Source organism: Thermobia domestica, chromosome 1 (assembly GCF_964235325.1).
Source record: "Thermobia domestica chromosome 1, izTheDome1.hap1.1, whole genome shotgun sequence".
In the NCBI taxonomy this organism is placed as follows: domain Eukaryota; kingdom Metazoa; phylum Arthropoda; class Insecta; order Zygentoma; family Lepismatidae; genus Thermobia; species Thermobia domestica.
Genome location: NC_137454.1, coordinates 394,118,914 through 394,138,502, shown reverse-complemented (window position 1 = coordinate 394,138,502; position 19,589 = coordinate 394,118,914). Strand labels below are relative to the sequence as shown.

Sequence of the window (19,589 nt, the reverse complement as noted above, 5' to 3'; positions counted from 1 at the left end):
CGAAGTTGCCAACTGTTTATCGTGGTATCAAACACATGTGTGTCGTAACTGAGTGCTCCTTTAAGCATCCCATCTACTGAGACAAAACTTTTTTTTTTGTCAGTAAGGTGCTGTCACCTAAGTAGAAATAGTAGAACTAACTCGTGCCTTGCATCCACTAAGAAATTTCATCACCTCCAGGATTAATACAACCTTAATAAAGAATATGTTTCCACGACATCCTCGTAAATGTCACTGAAACGTGAGAAGTTAATGCTGACTACAAGTACTGGTACATACATGGGCTGACTGAAAAAAAAAAGTGCATAATTTTACGTAAAGTAAGAACAGAACATACAAATAGTTGAGTTCAGGTTGAGTTTAACGTCCCTTTCAGCAGCGAGGCTGTATGAGACGGGACATACTGATTAACGTGGAATTCGAACGACATGAGTTCCCCATGGTAATTGAACCTGGGTCACTCCCGCCAAAGGCGCGTACGCTAACCGCTTAGCTAAAGGAGCTCAAAACATACAAAAGAGTACCTCGTACTATCATCCGTTGGTTACATCCCAAACTACAAACATGCCGAGTTTCACTGAATTCGATTCATTTGTTCTGTATGTGTAATATGTAAAGTCAACTGTATCTGTTACGTTAACAAGGCTAAACGCACAATGACGGAATTTTTAACAGAGAAACGTGCAATCTCCTGAAGCTCATTGTCATTTATAACGATGTTGTTTAACCTTCCTAGTGCTACGGTATGGAATCTACGTAAACTTAAATTATCAACCCATTTACACTTCATTTGATACAATTTGTCCTTTCTGACAGTTGCTTTCCTCTGTTTTTCTCCTTCCTGCACGTCGTCATAACAATCAGGCAAGAAGAACTGTTTCTATGTCAACAGCAGGTTCAGCCAATTATAGTGGCTCATTTCTCTCACTCTGCAATGGTAAACATTCCACCCTTTCCGCACGTTGCCAATTTGAATATAAACATTTGCACATTGTTTTAGTCGAATGTCAACTTAAGGTTGGTTTAAAGGGACAAGTTTTGCCGATAGATGACACTACAGTCCACATCTCTCACATGTATTTTTTACCTTTGACGAAAATTCACGATTTCTCTTACACATTTCAACCTACACGCTTCAAATTTTTAGAAAAGGAACTTCATAACCTATTAAAGGGAACAATCCGTGCCGATTTTTTATTTAAAATTTTCTTCATTATTGAAATGTCTTCATTGTTGAAATGGATATCCAAACCTTTTAACAGTGGAACTGCTTCAACAATGAAGAAAATTCTAAATAAAAAATCGACAAGGATTGTTCCCTTTAATAGGTTATAAAGTTGCTTTTCTAAAAATTTGAAGTCTCTAGGCTGAATTTTGTAAGAGAAATTGTAAATTTTCGTGAAAGGTAAAAAATACATAGGGGAGATTCGAAGACTGTAGCGACATCTATCGGCAAAACTTGTCTCTTTACACTAACCTTAAGTAGTGGACCTGCTGGTTATTGAGAGCATTCTTTTTAGTTCTCTTTTGTGTCACTTAATTTTATAAAATTGAAATTTACTTGCAGTTAATAATTTCGTATTTCAATACCCAACGCAAAACCTGACAACACATACCATGCACACAGCGAGCTGTCAGAATGAGCAAGTAGTATCAATTGCAGTGTACAGCTCTAATAATCGTCGAGCTCTGTCGTGGCTAAGCGGTTAGCATGCGCGCCATTGGCGTGGGAGATCCGGGTTTGATTCCTGGACCTCATGTGGTTCGGATCCCATTAAGCTGTAGGTCCACGTTTCATATAGCCTCGCTGCTGAAAAGGGACGCTAAAATGAACACCCAATCCACTAATCGTCAACATGTGTACGATCTACTGAATCTTACAAATTTACTGAATAATCTGTTTAAGTCATAATATTAAAATTTAACAATTAAACAAATTATTAACAAGCAGTGGCAAATGTATATCACTTGAAGGTGTTTGGTTTTCCATGGTGTGATATTTTGTCATTATTGAAACCGGAAGTGGTAGTACATTTATACCACTTCCGGTTTTAGCAGAGAGAGAGAGAGATGAGCGTGGAGGTATAATATATTCTTGAGACATTTAATCAATGGCAAAAAGCCGCTTCCCGCAATCTGGTACCGCTTTCACAATTTATAACGATCAACGTTAAAACCGGAAGTGACTGATTTCTTAAACTTCTGGATTTAGTAGAGACTTATGGATGGAAACAAAATATAATCTTGGAATCTTTAACCCCTTTACGACCTCAGGTTTTTCAGGATAATTTTTAGACTTTCAGTCAAGCAGCTACTGCATCATCACTATGTACCCGAGGTTTATGCTCGTACCAAATTCTTCTCAGAATAGTGTCATTTACATGTCCGTATCATATACCAGAAAAGGAAAATTTGAGGACAATGGGGATTTTTTTTTTTTTAAATTTAAAAGACCCCTTTTCAAAAGTTTCGACCCCTCTGGACTGGTCCTGTGTGAATATAGACATCCCAAAATCGCTTGAAAATTACTAAGAAATGTACTGGACTCCGGTGCACAAAATCAATTAGATATCTTGAAAACTAGGGACGGGAAATAATATTTACTACTATACCACGCATATACCAACCAAACAAATGACGTAATGTACAAATTTCTTAATAAATCACTATTTGGATGGTCATATGCCAGAGTAGTCTATCTACCTTTTTCACCAATTTTGAGTTAATGAATGCTTGTTACATAAAAAATTAGCTTTTTCTTATGCCAGAATGAGCCAGTGACCCTTTTATTTTGAAATTAATGCTGATATTGCCTGGCTCATTCTGGCATAAGAAAAAGCACATTTTTTATGTAACAAGCATTCATTAATTCAAAATTGGTGAAAAAGCTAGATAGACTACTCTGCCATATGACCATCTATTTATAACAGGATTATGGTTCGTACCTAATTCTTTTCAGAATAGAGCAGTCTTTCAAACGATACCACTCACATATCCGCATCATATACCAGAAAAGGGAAATGGGAAAATTTTCTGAAAAAATGATAACTTTTTTCGAAAGTTCAGGCATAACAAACATAGAACATTATATAAACCAGAAGCTAGTAACAGTGCAGTGTCTGGTGGAAACGTGTAACACCAATATGTGTGTTGTTGCAGTCTTAAAAGCTCTTGCTACAGAATTTTTTTCAAGGCCAAATTGATGACGTCACAGCCCCTATCCATTGCACGCGTTAGCTCTAAAATTTAATGAAACAGTTTGCAATGCTTCTGTGGCTCAAAACAAAAACGCATGAAAAAGGTGTAATAGGAAAGTTATAAAGCAAATTACCATGGAATACCCGTATGATAATATATATACTATAGATCGTAAAAGGGTTAATCGGTTCTAGGAAACAGCTCTTCTCTATTTATTTAAGGTTTTTGTTTTACAGCGATCAACGTTAAAATCGGAAATGGTTAACCAACTTCCGATTTTAGTATCTTTCCGAAAAACGAACTCGATTCGAACTTTTCGTCCTCTACATTCTCACCAAATTTGGTGATGATTGACCGAGATTTTTTGTCTCCAGGACGGACAGTCAACGTAAATATACCAAAGAGTTTCTGTAAACTCCTTAAAAAGTGGAACACTTACTTTGCTGGCGTAAACATTTATGAATTTTACTTTTGCTGTATTATAATGGTTAAATACTCAATAATCACCAATTTCCAGGGATGGAAATGGAATTTCAGAACTAAAGGGACGGTCAATAATTGATACATATACATTAATGAAAGGAGGAAACAACCGACTTATTTTACATACCACAATCCTCTGTAGATGCGAATTAAACAACTTACAAAGAGTGAAAAAGTGGCCTCACTAGACCGGGACTCGATCCCGGGATCTCCGGCATACCGTGCCTATCCATTAACCACTACGCCGCCCAGTCCGCTTCGCAGAACAGCCAAACACTCTCTCACTCCTGAAGTCGGTGCTTTCCACTCAGATAAGGCACCGGCTGACAGTAACGCGGCTCAGTGAATGAATTAAAAAAAAAAAAAAATCTCCACTCAGACCACATGGCTTGTACCACAGCCTAAGCTGCTGTGCTTAGACAATCCAGTGTCCATATATTGAAAACACCTTTAACGGTTGTGATTTCATATATGTTAATGAAAGGAGGAAACAACCTACTTATTTTACACACCACAATCCTCTGCAGATGCGAATTAAACAACTTACAAAGAGTGAAAAAAGTGGCCTCACTAGACCGAGACTCGAACCCGGGATCTCCGGCATACCGTACCGATGTGTTAACCACTACGCCACCTAGTGGTTAACGCATCGGCACGGTATGCCGGAGATCCCGGGTTCGAGTCCCAGTCCAGTGAGGCCACTTTTCACTCTTTCTTAAGTTGAATAATTGATACAGTCTGATCGGAAATTAAAGGTTGCAGTTTAACGTTCCACGATTATGCTTGTTAGGCTAAGCGAGAGACGATGATTAAAGCAAAAGAATGATGATGGAAGAATTGGTGGAATGAGAAAGCGGGAGGAAACCCATGGACACGATGTTGTCCACCACTCACTTACTTCGCTGGGGATCGAACCAGGGACTCCACGCACCAGAGGTAAACGCTCTGTCTCTGAGCCGCCGTTCCCTCCTACAGTCTGATCGGAAGTACACTCATGTTCAAAACTATTGTCGCATGTCTATAAATATGTTATTCTAGAAATATAATAATAACCAATTCGCCCGGTATTTCTTATAATGTTAGTATGTATATAATAGGCAAAGACATGTATGTGGCAAATTTCATGTCAAAAGAGCAGTAAATAAGAACAATAAAACAAAAATAAAACTTTCTTGTCCATTTAGCAACATTCTGTTTTACTCATTCTAATTTTCGTATTTCTAATTCTTTTCCTATCAAATTTATCACAAATATACATTTCCCGATTATACACATAGTATCAGTATTAAAAGTACCCTGCAAAATCATTATCAAATTATATTCTTACAAGACAGTTATAGATATGCGACAATCACTTTGGACATGAGTGTACCTCTCGAACGAAAGCTTTTCTATTGCAATTCAAAAACATATACAATTGTAACTAGGACGACGCCATTATCTGGCGTTCCCCCACACACTTCCATCCCTGCAAATTGTTCTAAACTAGAGCAAAATGGTCTGTGCAACACTATTTAATAAAAGTGATCCCCACTTCAGAAAAGTTTGAGAGACACTGGTCTAAGAAAATAAAACTGTTCTTTCATATACTGGCTGAGTACGTACCTTGACTCTGGGAAAAGTCTTCAGAAGCTTATTACTATTAGCTCCTTGGATCTTCCCGTGTTTGCACTTCATTTCTGAAGTGTATCTGAACCGGAACTTACTCTGGGGTTGTTCAATGATTTCCAGATAAGGAAAAGGAACATGAGACAACACCTCAGTGGAGCTCGTTACCATATGTTCTTCGCCTGTTGTGTCAATGGTTGTTATTTCCAAATATACTGCAAATTAGAAATACAAATATTTGATAATGAATACATATTGTAAATAAAATAATATTAATCTTGCATCCACAATAGTTCTGGCATAGCAATTCAGTAAGTTACTGAATAAAGCAGCAGAGACTACTGAAATAATTTAAGAAGGTTAACTTTTTTTTTTTTTTTTTTTTACCAATACAAGGTTAGTAGTATTTTAAATAAAATGTTATTCAAAAGATACAAGTTTTTCAATTATTCCAATTGCACTTCTACATTAAATGATGGACTCCTTACATATTATTCACGTGCCTCGCATTTAAAAACTTGACATACTAAAAATAATACAAAATTTACCATTTTTCTTTTGTTTATTTTTCACAAGTGAAAGGAGATAGTGAAATGCAACTTACCACAATCATGGATAATGTTATTCTACAACAGAACATATGAACCTCACGAATTTTCAGTGTTGTCAAAATAACATTTCCCCCAAAATCTAAGTTAAGGCAGCGACTAGAGAAACAAACTCAACTGCATTTGATTACGTTTCCTGTTGTTTTGGAATCCTGTGAACTAGTTTTTAAATAATAGCTGTATTTAATTTGAAATAAACAAAATAGTTTCAACTATTAAAATTAAATAATAATGTTATTTAAAAAATAATCCATAGGATTCCAAAGCAACATGATACGTAATCAAATACAGTTGAGTTCGTTCCTCTAGTCGTTGCCTTAACTTAGATTTTGGGGGAAATGTTATTCTGGCAACACTGTAATTTCGATGGATGGCAACACTGAAAATTCTTGCTTTTCATATTTTCTGTTGTAGAATAACATTATCTATGATTGTGGTAACTTGTATTTCATTATCTCTTTTCACTTATGAATAAACAAGTAAAAGAAAATGGTAAATTTTGCATTATTTTTAGTATGTCATGTTCTTAATAGGTGCACCACAATTTCTCCAATTTCATGGCAGCAGAAGATTCGTTTCGTGGATTGGTTCCCTGAACTACATTACTTCGTATGTTTAGTATTTGCAAGTCTAGAAGTCTGATAATCAAGAGAAAGGGGGACAGGCATTGCATATTTAAGACAAGCACACTCTTTGCCTGTGCACATTCTGCAGCACGTTAAGATTCTTGAGAACTTACTGATAAAGACAGCTTCTTATGCAGCCAAGATGCTGCTAAACGAGTATTCTGCATGAGTTGTTCTACTGCCGTAGAACTGAAAATATTGTTACGAACCGTGTTCAAATCAATTATTAAAAACTTTTGTCCGTAATTGCACTTTCAGTTCATTACTCTTCAAATGACTTTCAAAAAACAGTAAAAAGGTATTTCTAAACTCAATTGTGATTAATTAAATTCTTTACCTGTAAAAACTGCTATGTAAATCTGTCTTTGAAATTGTTTCCAAGTACTGCAGTCATCTACCTTACACAAGACCTCGTGTAAGTTCATGCATTGACAAATACGATGAGAGAAGCATATTTGTCAGCACACGTACTTACTATTTCATCGTGGGTACAGTAAGTGCATAAGCTCCGCACTAATCGAAACCCAAAAACAAATTGGCTTTCAATAGTAGAAAGTACTTGCACCGCTGAACTAAGAAGACGACTTCGTATCAAACTGTGGAGCCAATCTCAACATTAGGTAAACACGGAAGTGTATCATTCTAACTAACTAACTAACTAACTCTATGGCCTATGGAACCCGGAGGTTCAATGCCGCGTTCACAAAAGCTCTCCACTGACTTCTATCCTTAGCTAACTGCATCCAGTTTCTACTTTGTATTCCAATCTCTGCGAGATCTATCTTAATATTGTCCTTCCATCTGCGCCTAGGTCTTCCTAATGGTCGTTTTCCGATTGGTCTTCCAGTCAAGACTTTGAAAGCGTTTTTACTTTCTTCCATTCTAGCTACATGACCTGCCCACCTAAGCCTTCTAGACTTGACGACCCTAACAATGTTGGGTAAACCGTATAAATTATGTAGTTCCTCGTTATGAAGTTTCCGCCATTCCCCATTCTCGTTCCTCTTGGGTCCGAATATTCGTCTCAGGATCTTGTTCTCAAATACTTTCAGTCTATGCTCTTCCCTCAGAGTAAGCGACCATGTTTCGCAACCATACAGAACAACAGGTATGATTATAGTTTTGTATATTTAAAGCTTCAAATTCCTCGACAGAATTCGCGACGACTAGAGATTTTGAACCGAATAGTAACACGAATTCCCTGTTTTTAGTCGACATTCAATTTCTTCGTGAATATGATTTTCCTCTGTTAATATTGATTCTAGTGTATCATTCTACTAAACTTATATTCTACACACATCTATATTTTACATCGTAAGTCTAAGGTATACTTCTATGCAATACTTTCTGCGAATGGTTAAGAGCCAAAGTGAGCTCAAATGATTCGTAAAGAGTGCGGCCAACAAAGCATTAGACTTCAGCCCCAATTTCATCTCTCCACGAATTTGCTCGAACTTGAGTGCAACCGATACCGTCAATGCATAAAACACGACTCTGAAGGAACCAGAGTGGTCAGATGCACCATTCCTGCGTTATCGCGTTCCAAAGTGTGGAATGTCACGAGATGGCGCCAGTATCGAGGCGCAGCTGCGAGATCGCCTCTTAACGCCTCGAGGGTATTTGTATAAAGTGTGAAGCTAACTCATTAAAATGGTCACAGATATAACTCTGTATCGTGTTAAACTCGTTGATCAAGCTCGTTATTGTGAGTCTGAAGTACGTACAGTTGGATGTTGTTCACACATAATTACCATTATTTGGTACTTCTCTTACGGCCTTAACTATGAGTTGTTGTGCCCGGTCGTCGATAGTCCAACATTTCTCTTCGCATTGAAAATGCTTCTGATAATGAGGATGTTTCTGATTGAGTTTCATAAATTAAAGTGCCACGTCGATCTTCACCTCTATGCTGGCACCATCTCGTGGTATCCCACACCTTTGGAACGCGATATCTCAGGAACGGTGTATCTGACCACTGTGGTTCCTTTACAGTCGTGTTCGATACATCGGAAGTTATCGATTGCAATCACGTTCGGGCAAATTCATGGGGAAACGAAACTGGAGCTAAACCTGGAAACTCTTTATTCACTTCTTTTATTGATATTCAAATTAAATTAGGTCAGTGTATTTCTAACTCAGTGAACTAACTTGAACTAAATTAGATCATTTGTACTCTGAAGTCTTTTGAAATAGTCCATTAATTTTAATAATGTATATAACTCTGTACAGCAATTTTACTTGTCCAGACGGGTACCTTTCTGCCCTTCTGAAATGATTTAAAACTTTAAAGTATAACGTTATTTCTACCAGCTGTCTCTTGTGAATGAGTCGGAAGATTCATCGCCTTTGTAATCAAGGAGTCTTGGATTCGAGCCCAAATCGTGGCGTGGGGGGAAAATCGAGTAATGGTTCGGATTACACTATAGGTTCCGTCTTTAATATCTCCGATGTTGCGTAAAGACGCCAAACAAATTTAAAAAATTAGAATGTTTTTGCCAACCCTGTGTTGGAGACTTGCGTTCAAATGCAACATTACATGTTAGATTCAAGTCTCACATAGGGACGAAAGCGAGAGGTATCGTAATCATAGCAGTAACCAACTTCCTTAGAAATCTCGACATCAATAATTCGTATACCAATATTCATGAACATTCTTTTTCTATTGAAATGAAAGAATAAGATTTTGGGTAAATATTTTTAATGTGTGTAAAATAACATCTTTGAGTTTTACGTCCCACGGTTATGCCGGTTAGGCTAAAGGAGACGGTGATTATGAGAAATGGATAAAATGGTAGAATGAAAGTGGGAGGAAACGGGAGAACCCTGAGAAACCCCACGAGCACAGTGTTTGTCCACCACAAAGTCCACACGGCGCGAGCTGGGATCGAACCAGGAACCCCAAGCACCGGAGGTGAACGCTCTACCACTGAGCCACCGCGCCCCGCTTCAATGTGTGTAATTTTACGTTTAGTTGTGTCTGTTGAAACTTCCCAAGCACTGACTCATGAAGATAGCATTGACAGATACAGAAACAGATACATACCTCAGACTACTGATATATAGAATAGATGTCCAATTCAAGTAGATCAATCACTTATGGTCCCAGATCTAATATGATGTTTCTCCTGGTAAGTAAGTCTTTTGACGCAACTACTCCCGACTTCGGAAAGCGAAGTAGTTTAGATTTTCAACTCGAGCTGAGGTCATGAACTTCCAGTATTCGTGGTGAAATCGTACGGACGTGTACCTATGAACCTACTTCTCTCATCGTATTTGTCAATACATAAACTTGTGAAAGGTAGATGACTTCAGTATTTGGAAACAATTTCAAAAGACAGAATTACATATTAGTTCTACAGATAAAGAATTTATTAATTCATCACAACTGAGTTTTGAAATGTCCAAAATTACCTTTCATTGTTCTTTGAAAGTCATTTGAAGAGTAATGAACTAATACAATCAGGGACAAAAGTTTAATAATTAAGTTGGATTAGCGTCCGTGATAATTAAAAAAAAAAAAAAAGTTGACTTAAATCAAAACGACTTACCTACATCCTGAGGTTTCTCTTCAACCACTTCACCGTTCATACTATTCACTGCGTTTTCGGAAAATCCCTTAACATTGTTAGGAGCGACATTTCCAACCGGACGACCAGTAACAGCTAATGGAAAACATTGATAAAACAGAAATATGAGTAATTTAAATATTGAACTGTTGTACATCAGTACTACTAATTTGTTTCTTATATCCTAAAATAACATAACCTATAATTTATACCGTATTACATTGCGTTACATAACTCTTCTTTTCTCGAAACTAATGAATGTTATTGGGAGCAATTTTCCTGTTGAAATGAAGAATGTACATAGTTTTTCCATATTATTTTATAATTTTGAGAAACAAGCGAAAATCTAAAAAACCACCGTTTTGGCAGTGACCGTTTCAGTAATTGTAACACTCTTCTTTCGCTCTGTAACACAGTGTACTTGTTGAAAATGCAAGGATTATCGAAAGACACATCCTGACATCTGGGTCGTTTTCGCAGTGACCGTCTCAGCAATTGTAACACATTTCTTTCGCTCTGTATCACAGTGTGCTTGTTGAAAATGTAGCTGTAAATTCAAATAAGAACAGCTACTCAAAACGTCCTCTAATCAATCCCAAAGAAGTAACACCTAAAACAAAGAACACTGTCAAGTATCTTGATTTTACCGTTCGTTAGATGCCCCCATTCCATACAGTGTAGAAATGCCTTTACCAGTACCTCCAAAAATATGAAGTTACATTAATGAGAGCAGTGCTAATGCGAATGAGAACTTCTGAACTGAAGTTAAATAAAAATCGCTGACTGATGTTCAAAATATGATTTGCCTCCCCTGTATATAAAATGAGGCTTAGATAGAATAGAATAGAATATTTATTGTCAGTAAACAACATTTCTGGCCCCCGTAGCTACACCCCTGTACTGTTTATATGTATTAGATGTACAAATCAGTGAAAGAGCTTTTTTTTTTTTTTTTTTTTTTTGCGGGGGAAAAACTTCTGCGAATATTTCGCAGTTTTTTCTTATAAGGAGGAAAAATATTTAATTAAGGGGGGAATGGGCCCAACTGAATAGTATCGCAGAAGGTAAAGTTTATTTCCTCAATAGATATGCAGTTTGCATATAAAGGATACCCCCTTCTACTACGTGGGTGGCTGTGCTGCCACAAATAAGTCGTCGTTCGAGGGAACTTGTGGAAAAAATACCCCCGATAACTAAATGGCCAACCAGAACCCTCATTTCAAACATTTGACAGCCGCTCGTCAACTCTAATTAGACTATTTAGTTGCTATAGTTCCAAACGCTGTCCTTTCAGTCAGCGATTAGAAGATTGCTGTTCAACATATATAGTTTCTTATATTTATATAATATACTCTATTATAGCAAAATGTGGAGGCCTGACATCTGTTTCACATTAACGATAGTATTGGGGATGAGAGTGAGAGACAGACACAGTGGATGCTGCGGCATTGCAACCCCGCAAATACGGTCAAAAGAGGGATAGGGGCAGTGGCGGCGGTTGGACATTAAAAGTGGGGGGGGGGGGGCAAGACCAGATCTGAATATTTGTATGTCAATGATAGTTTTTCTGGTTGCTTGTAACATTAAGTTTGACGAAAGGCTGTATAACTATTAGGATACTGTCTTTTCCTGTTAAAATACCGTATATTGTGTTTCATATTTTGTTACGTAAATTGACAAGAGCAACGCAAGTAGATACTAGCCCTTTGTACTCAAACAACGAAGGTGTAACAAGAGATTTGATTCCTATCTTATGAACATCTTAAAATTCTGTCTGGAAAATTGTGTGATCAGATTAGGGGCCTATTTAATAACAGATCTGCAAAATAAATAAATAGAAAGGATAATATTAATCAAATAATCATAATGCTACGACATTTAAAAAAACACTTGTGCATCTTCCCGAAACATGTTCGTTGCCATTAGGTACAGTTTTCATTTTCTTGGAATACATCAAAACTCAACAATACTTAGTCATTCCAGTTATACAAAATAATCCTACAACCTAGAATTATGTTGAATTTACTAAATTTAATTGTATACACAAAACTGTATATGTACATCACTAAACTCGTATATTACACTGCAAAATTATATATTCCTTACTGAGCTCCTTCGTGGCTAAGTGGTTAGGGTTCGTACCACTGACGTGGGAGACGTGGGTTCAATTCCCGGAGGGAGCTCACGTGGTTCGGACTCTACGTTAATTATTAAATCCACGTCTCATATAGCTTCGCTGCTGAACAGGATGTTAAACTGAAAAATATCAAATCAAAATATTCCTTACTATAAGAAAGAAGAAGACATTTTAGTAACTGTCGACTTTAGTGCAATTAAAGAATAACTCGAATTGATATCTCAATTAGTTCCAGAGCGGCTGACTAACATATCGAGCCCTTGTAAGATGAAATAAAAGTACTCTCGAATTGTGGCGCTCCAATGGGTTAATTTTTGGGCCATTTTTAGTGGCAGTTAAAACAATTTCTGTAGCTTTCCTAACTCCACGGGAAGACAACCAATACGTACTCATTGAACGGCAAATATTTTATGGCACCATTTGTATTCTATGAACCAATAATACATACAAAACTTTGTATTTCCAAATGAAACTATATACATTAATGGGCAATTTCAAAAAAGTGGAGGGGCAACTGCCTCCCTAATCGCCGCCCATGGATAGGGGGAGGAAGAGACAATGTTGTAAAATCCATCAGGGGAAGTTTAAACAATTTTGCCGAACTGCACATCTATTGAAGAAATAAACTTTACATTGCTTAAGGGTTCATTGAAGTCTTGATACGAGTACTGTTATGGTATCGTTATTTCTACGATGAAAAATAAGATATGTGCCTTTTTCTTTTCTTTTTTTTTTTTTAAAGGTATATTTGATGGCCTTTCTGTCACGACTGTACGACATTACACTCATACGTTATCATGGCTGCCCAACTCTACATGTTTCACCCATATTGTACGAGTGTAACAAATCAGATACGGAGGTACGGGTTGCTATTTAAAATGTACAGGTGAACTAATAAACTTTAATACTAGTTTTCTTTAACTGTATGAACCATTGAATTTGGTAAAACCTCTCAATTGGTCTGATGTTACTGATATTTTGAATCATGTTAAAGTTAACGTAAACATTGTCCAGCTGTATTCAGAATTACTAATTAAAGAAGTGCAACGCGAGACTGATCAGTCTTCTTCTGATAATTGTAAATGTTTAAAAGCTTTTCAAGCTATACCTGACTCAACACAGTTGTTTAATTTAGCTACATTTCTAATATCAATACCTGAAAGCAATGCATTTTGTGAAAGTGTGTTTAGTATGATAGGCCCTATAGCAGAACATGCCGCGATCTGCGATGTGATAGCAGAAAATCTGCCGCGCCTGTGCAGAAAAATTGTTAAAGGAAACAAAAATAGCCAAGAAAAAGTATAAAAACATACCTGCTATGTGCAGATGTCTTAAATGCACGGACGACTCGCATAAATATAGTTTGAACTGTTTTTCACGTCGCGTAAAGCGTATTTTTATCAACCATAAGTCTTTCTTCTGCAGAAATTTTTTGCAGAATTCCTGCAGAAAATTTTTGACTTACAATCGCTCATCGCAAAAAGACAAAAGAAAGTTCTGCCATCGGGATGATACGAATTGCTTGGACTCATGCAAGAAACTATATGTCTGAGAATTTACTGAAATCTGAACTATTGGTAAAAATTAACTGTCACATGACCTGCAAAATATTTCACTCTTATGTAAAGAAAAGAATCCTGCTGTATTGATAAGTGCTAGAAATGAAAACAAGTTTAAGTTTTCAGAAATAAATATTAATTACAGTTTCAAATTAAACTTATTTTGTTCCTCTAACAAATACTGCTAAACATAGATTTTAAAAAAATATATACATCGAAGTGCATAACTGAAATAAGATTCTAATTTAACGAAACTGAATTTGAAAAAAAAAATGAAATTTCTGAGTTTTACGTCCCACGTTTATACCGGCAGGACTAAAGGAGACGATGATGATAATAAATAAATGAAAAGGTGGAATGAAGAAAGTGGGAGGAAACGGGAGAACCCCAAGGAAACCCACGCACGCGGTGTTTATCTACCAGAAACGAATTTGGAGGACTCACGGTGGAGTTTAGTGTACGGGTGAGCAGCTTTGAAAAGAACGTAATCTAAATAAATAAAACAAATCTATTTAAACCAGAAACCCTGCTTTAACATGATATAAGTAATCGCGGTGCGACTTACCGAAATTTAACCTTAAGTTACATTCCGCGGGTTAACTATCCGTATTACTGCCTTCATTAGCACCCTCTGACTTCCACGCTTTCCGCTCACTTATAAATCAAAGCCCCTCCTCGTGTGAGATTATGGGGATCCACATACCTATTTGTCAAATTTACGGGAGAAATTTGTAATGATATTTGGGTTCACTCAAGCAGACGGTACTACCAAACAGAAAAGTTATAGATAAAATACGATGTGAAATATTTTCATGAAGGAATGAGAGTGTAAATATAAGTAATTACTGTCAGTGCACAATGAATTTTCAGTGATCCTGAAAGTATTGTATGTGTAAGTGTGCTCTTCCATTATCCTCCTCGTTTGTGTGTATACCGCCCGTCGTCGACGCGCCTGCTCCCTACGGACTCACCGTCTCGCTACCGCTCGGGCCTACCTGCTGCACTCCTACCTTCACTTAGTTAGTTAGTATTCGTGACTGTTTTAGTGGCCACCTAGCCATCTTCAAGTAGTAATGGATCTCTTCATTTGGTGCATGCTCTGTTAAAAGAAATACAAAGCACTAATCTAACGTGAAAATGTAAGAAATGTGTCAAAATCTGGTAGGACCGTGTGCTCGGGTAATGACTAAATTTTAATACACCAGTGTGTAAACAATCGAAATATGTTGTAATCTTACGAGATCTGCATCTAGGTAGAAATATATTAATGAACGCCTAACCTGTTAAGCATGGATTCCTCCCTAAGTTAGCCAATAAGAACAGTATACAAAGTGAAGTGGGGTGAAGTTAAATATCTGAATGAAGTATAGTTACTCGTTATGAGCAATCATAGAAGTGTACCTGGGCAACATGATATTTTCGGAAAAATTAAATATTTCAATTTAACGTCCCACGCTTCTGCCGGTTAGGCCAAGGGAGACGATGATTAAGGCAAGTGAAAGATAATGGAAGAATTCGTGGGATGAGATGTGACACGAAATGGGAGTACCCCGAGAAAACGCACGAACACGATATTGTCCACCAAGAAATTACTTGGCCGGGGTCTGAACCAAGGATCCCATGCACCAGAGTTAAGCACTCTACTGCTAAGCCAACTCCTTTATATTTTCTAACACTAATATGTAATCAATGAAATCATATCGGAATCTTATATCTAATGTCCATAATAACGTACAAATACATTTAATCCAACATGTAAAGAAAGAGTTTTGTAACATATACTGTGTTCTGCTATCTCGTTTATGAGTATACCCTCGACACCCGTTGCTGACCCTTTACACCCTAAACAACGCACCCTCGCGTGGATCCATAGCTGCGCTTCTATCCTAATTCGTTAATGGTTTCTGCATAACAGCTTTTATGGCATAGGTAAACAAGCTCTCTCTGTATGTATAACACTTAAGCCATACTAACGTAAATCTGCACCGAGAAACGTTAAGTCCACACACACACTAAACTACAAGTGGTTAAAAAAAATGAGATGAACTCTTTTGAGTTTTACGTCCCACGGTAATACCGGCAAGGCTAAAGGAGACAGTGATGATGAGATATGATAGAAAAGGTGGAATGAAGAAAGTGGGAGGAAAGGCGAGAACTCCTGAGAAATCCCAGGCACATGATGCTTGTGCACTACAAAGTTAACTTGCTGCAAGCTGAGATCGAACCAAGGACCCTATGCACCAGAGGTGAATGCTCTACCACCGAACAAACGGTCGATTTAGTGAACTCAACACCGTAAGTACATATGGAATGAATTTATGTAAGGATCCCTATTGTATATTTGTACGATTAATTTTCTGCATAAAACTATGTTTAAGCTTAGCATATTTTTTCAGCACCAGACGACGAGACGCGGCATTACAGTTTAAGGTGGAATTCAGAACATCGTGATACGTCCAAATGCCCTCCCACTCGGATTCGAAGCCGAGACCTTGTGCATTAAAGGAATATGAGCCAGCAACTAAACCAGCGAATAAGGCGAACATGTAGCAGTCCGTGCAGGTTTACTTTTGGACACGAAATAATCGTTGAAGAATTTTAACTCTTTCAGTAATTTCCTTGTTGTCTCCTAAATAATTTGCCCTGCGCGACATGAATATAGCTTACTTGACATACATAAAATTCAACGGGGCCATCAAAAGTAACTGCTGATAATTGACAATTCTTTGACGATTTGCGTATAAACACCGTGTTCAAATATATATAATAAAAACAATGCCAAAAAAACAGCCAACCTGTGCTAGGTGGCCACTAAAAGCACGAATACAATGTAACGGAATCACGCGCGGAGGTGGGTCTGAAGAGAGCAAGCGCATTAGTGACGGTAGGTATACACCTAGCGTGAGTAGTGAAAACATGTGGGTTTTGGCAATGATACGACTTTCAACAGTTCTCCTGGTTTTACACCAGTAGCACTCTACTTGGAAACATAAAATACAGTTTCTATACACTGTGCGGAAATACTGTGGAAAATAGTGCTAATACAGTCATTTTTCATATCCACTAAAGTTATTTTATCCGTCGTCAACCACTTACATGATTTAACGCTAGTAACCCTACATTTGTAAACCTAAAATCCAGGTGTAGGCCTAATTACTTTGTATTTAATTCCATCCCCTGCAGAAACTTGTTCTTTATAGATATGTCTTTTCACCCAAAGTATTGAACTTTACCTGTAAATCTTCCAAAATACGGTGTGCCAAAAGTTAACCAGCCCCTAGCAGTCATTATCTGGCTTATGCGACGCTGGAAGGGTGAATGTTTAGCAGATGGGTCCAGAAGTACGTAAAAAATACAAAATTTATGGGGAAAATGGAAGATGCAAATGCTTAGACCTAACATAACCTAACCTAACTTAAAGTAACCTGAACTAACCGAAACTAACCTAATATTAATAGAAATAAGCGAAATTAATTTTTTTTCGAAAATTATGCCGGACTACTACGCTAATATAATCTAACAAAGTAACCTAACCTAACCGAAACTAACCTAATGTGAACAGAAACTATCGAAATTGAAACGTTTGTTAGAAAAAAAAAAGGGTTAAGTTCCAAAGTTGGGCGTCCGTTTCCAGCAAAATTTTTAAAATTTATAGGAAAGATATGGATAATTTGATCGTTTATGTGCTTGATAATATATAAGGGTCTCGAAAAATCTGTTTGTTTGTTTGTTATATATAAGCGGTTATAAACATGGGACTATACCGCGAGCGGAGAGGACTATTTGGCGCAAGCTAACTAAACAGTTGCATTGTGGGAAAGTAACGAACATTTATGTTATCAACATGGCGAATGTACAAGGGCAATGAAGTAACAGTTTAAACATTTGTGAAGCAATACGTTGATAACGAGCAAAATCTTTTAAAAGTTTGTGAAGAGCACGAATTAATGGACCTAATAACAAATTGCAGAAAATGTGGAAACCAGATGACAGCGAAAAAACGTGGCGAAAGCGGACGCCCAACTTCGGAATAAATGCCGAAAAAAATAGCTCAACCCCTCCTGCTAAACATTGTTCATAAAAGGCTGGCTTTCCAAAACTAAACATATGCCAAACGAACTTTGTACCAATAAGTATCGAAGTGCAAGGCTCTAAATTTACGATAGGTTATTCCGAATTTATATAATGAAAATCAACATCACTTACTTTAGTAAGGCAGCCTGTCACTCTCAATATATAGAAATACTAGAATTATTAGACCAACATGAACTATTCAGATAGGAGTTGCCCTCGACTTTTAAATTTCACTGAATACTATGCTGCACATTGCACTAATTGTCACACCTATTCAACACAATACTTACTGCCGCTTATACTTTGAATGAAGTCTTTTACCATAAACATCTTGCAAGTCACAACTGTCTCAATATTAGAAGAACTTAATGCAACATATTTTCCTCACTTACAAATAGCCTGAATGTCCCGATCACGAACACAAACAAATCAGGTTAGCCAACATACTCTTATCACAATGTACTAAACTCTGATTATATTTTTGTAGTAAATTTGGTAAGAGTGTTTACTATATAATTTCACGCAAGCTGAAATACTTCTACGGATTCTCTCTCTCCGAAGAAGTCCTCTAGTGAGACAAAAATATTATATCTCCCTGCACTATCTGAAATGTAAAACTTGCATTTTTGTTGGCAACACATTCCACAGTTAGAGATACTGCAATCGGGACAGTCCCGTTGTGATTATTAACGATGGTGCAGTATAAATAATTCGGAATATTTGGTCCTTGTTTCCATTCTTTTTTTTATTGACCCAAAAATATAATACGAGAGCAAAAGAGAATATGTTGGCCAAATAAATACATAAATACATGCATTTCATAACTCAATAATAATAATCATTTCTTCAGTGGAAAAGCGTGCCTACACCGGAAAGTACCGATGAGTGATCTGACTATAGGAAGGGAACAGACATTTTTTTTTTTAATTATTTTCTTTTATTTGTATTCGACTACGTCGTGCTCTGTGACGTAAGTATGTTTGGATGAAGTAAGCAGATTTATGATTCAACTTCCTTTAATATTAAAAAAAAAAAAAAAAAAAAGTTGCTCAATGATCGAGTATAAGATCTCTAATTCTGTAGTTTTCAACCTTTTTCGACTGACGACAGAGTTTACTCAACGTCCAGGACGTCGCGACGATACACTTGTTTGATACTACTACTACTACTACTACTACTACTACTACTACTACTACTACTACTAATAATAATAATAATAATAATAATAATAATAATAATAATAATAATAATAATAATAATAATAAATTCTATTACAATAGTGAAACCTATTAATTTTTCTTATCATTCTATAGGCGGGAGCTCATGTGGTTCGGATTCCACGTTAATCAGTAGGTCCACGTCTCATATAGCCTCGCTGCTGAAAGGGACGCTAAACTAAAAATCAATCAATCAATCAATCTTATCATTCTATATAGCACTGAGCATTATTGCTACTCTTGGAGGTGTTAGCTGGTACAATATGTCTCGATTTTCACTAATTATTTTCAATTTTTTCACGATTCTTAAATTCTAAAATTTCGCGACACACCTTACGGGACTACATGACACATCAGTGTGTCGCGATACATCGGTTGAAAACCACTGCTCTAAGTAATGGCCTGAGACTAGAATACCCGTAAATGTTCACTGAAGCATATTTGGATTGTCATATTTGCTGTGCAATGGAGACCAGCTTAAAAAAAAAAAAAAAAAAAGTGTCACTAGGTCTT

General features: G+C 36.9%; 1 protein-coding gene across 4 annotated transcripts in view; it reads right to left on the bottom strand.

Moving 5' to 3' along the window:
• Nucleotides 1–18,764, bottom strand: part of LOC145665313 (nuclear factor NF-kappa-B p105 subunit-like) — a 133,746-nt gene extending 114,982 nt beyond the window's left edge. For 3 of the 4 annotated variants that reach the window (XM_081732614.1, XM_081732611.1, XM_081732619.1), the window contains exons 1-3: nt 18,150–18,764; nt 10,072–10,185; nt 5,287–5,504 (exon numbers count right to left, since the gene is read on the bottom strand). In XM_081732614.1, coding sequence (XP_081588740.1) covers nt 5,287–5,504; nt 10,072–10,185; nt 18,150–18,189 — 372 coding nt within the window. In that variant the 5' untranslated portion in view covers nt 18,190–18,764. Of the gene's footprint in view, nt 1–5,286; nt 5,505–10,071; nt 10,186–17,991; nt 18,100–18,149 lie in introns of those variants that run through there. The other variant, XM_081732621.1, reaches the window with a different exon arrangement.
• Nucleotides 18,765–19,589: the final 825 nt, after the last annotated feature.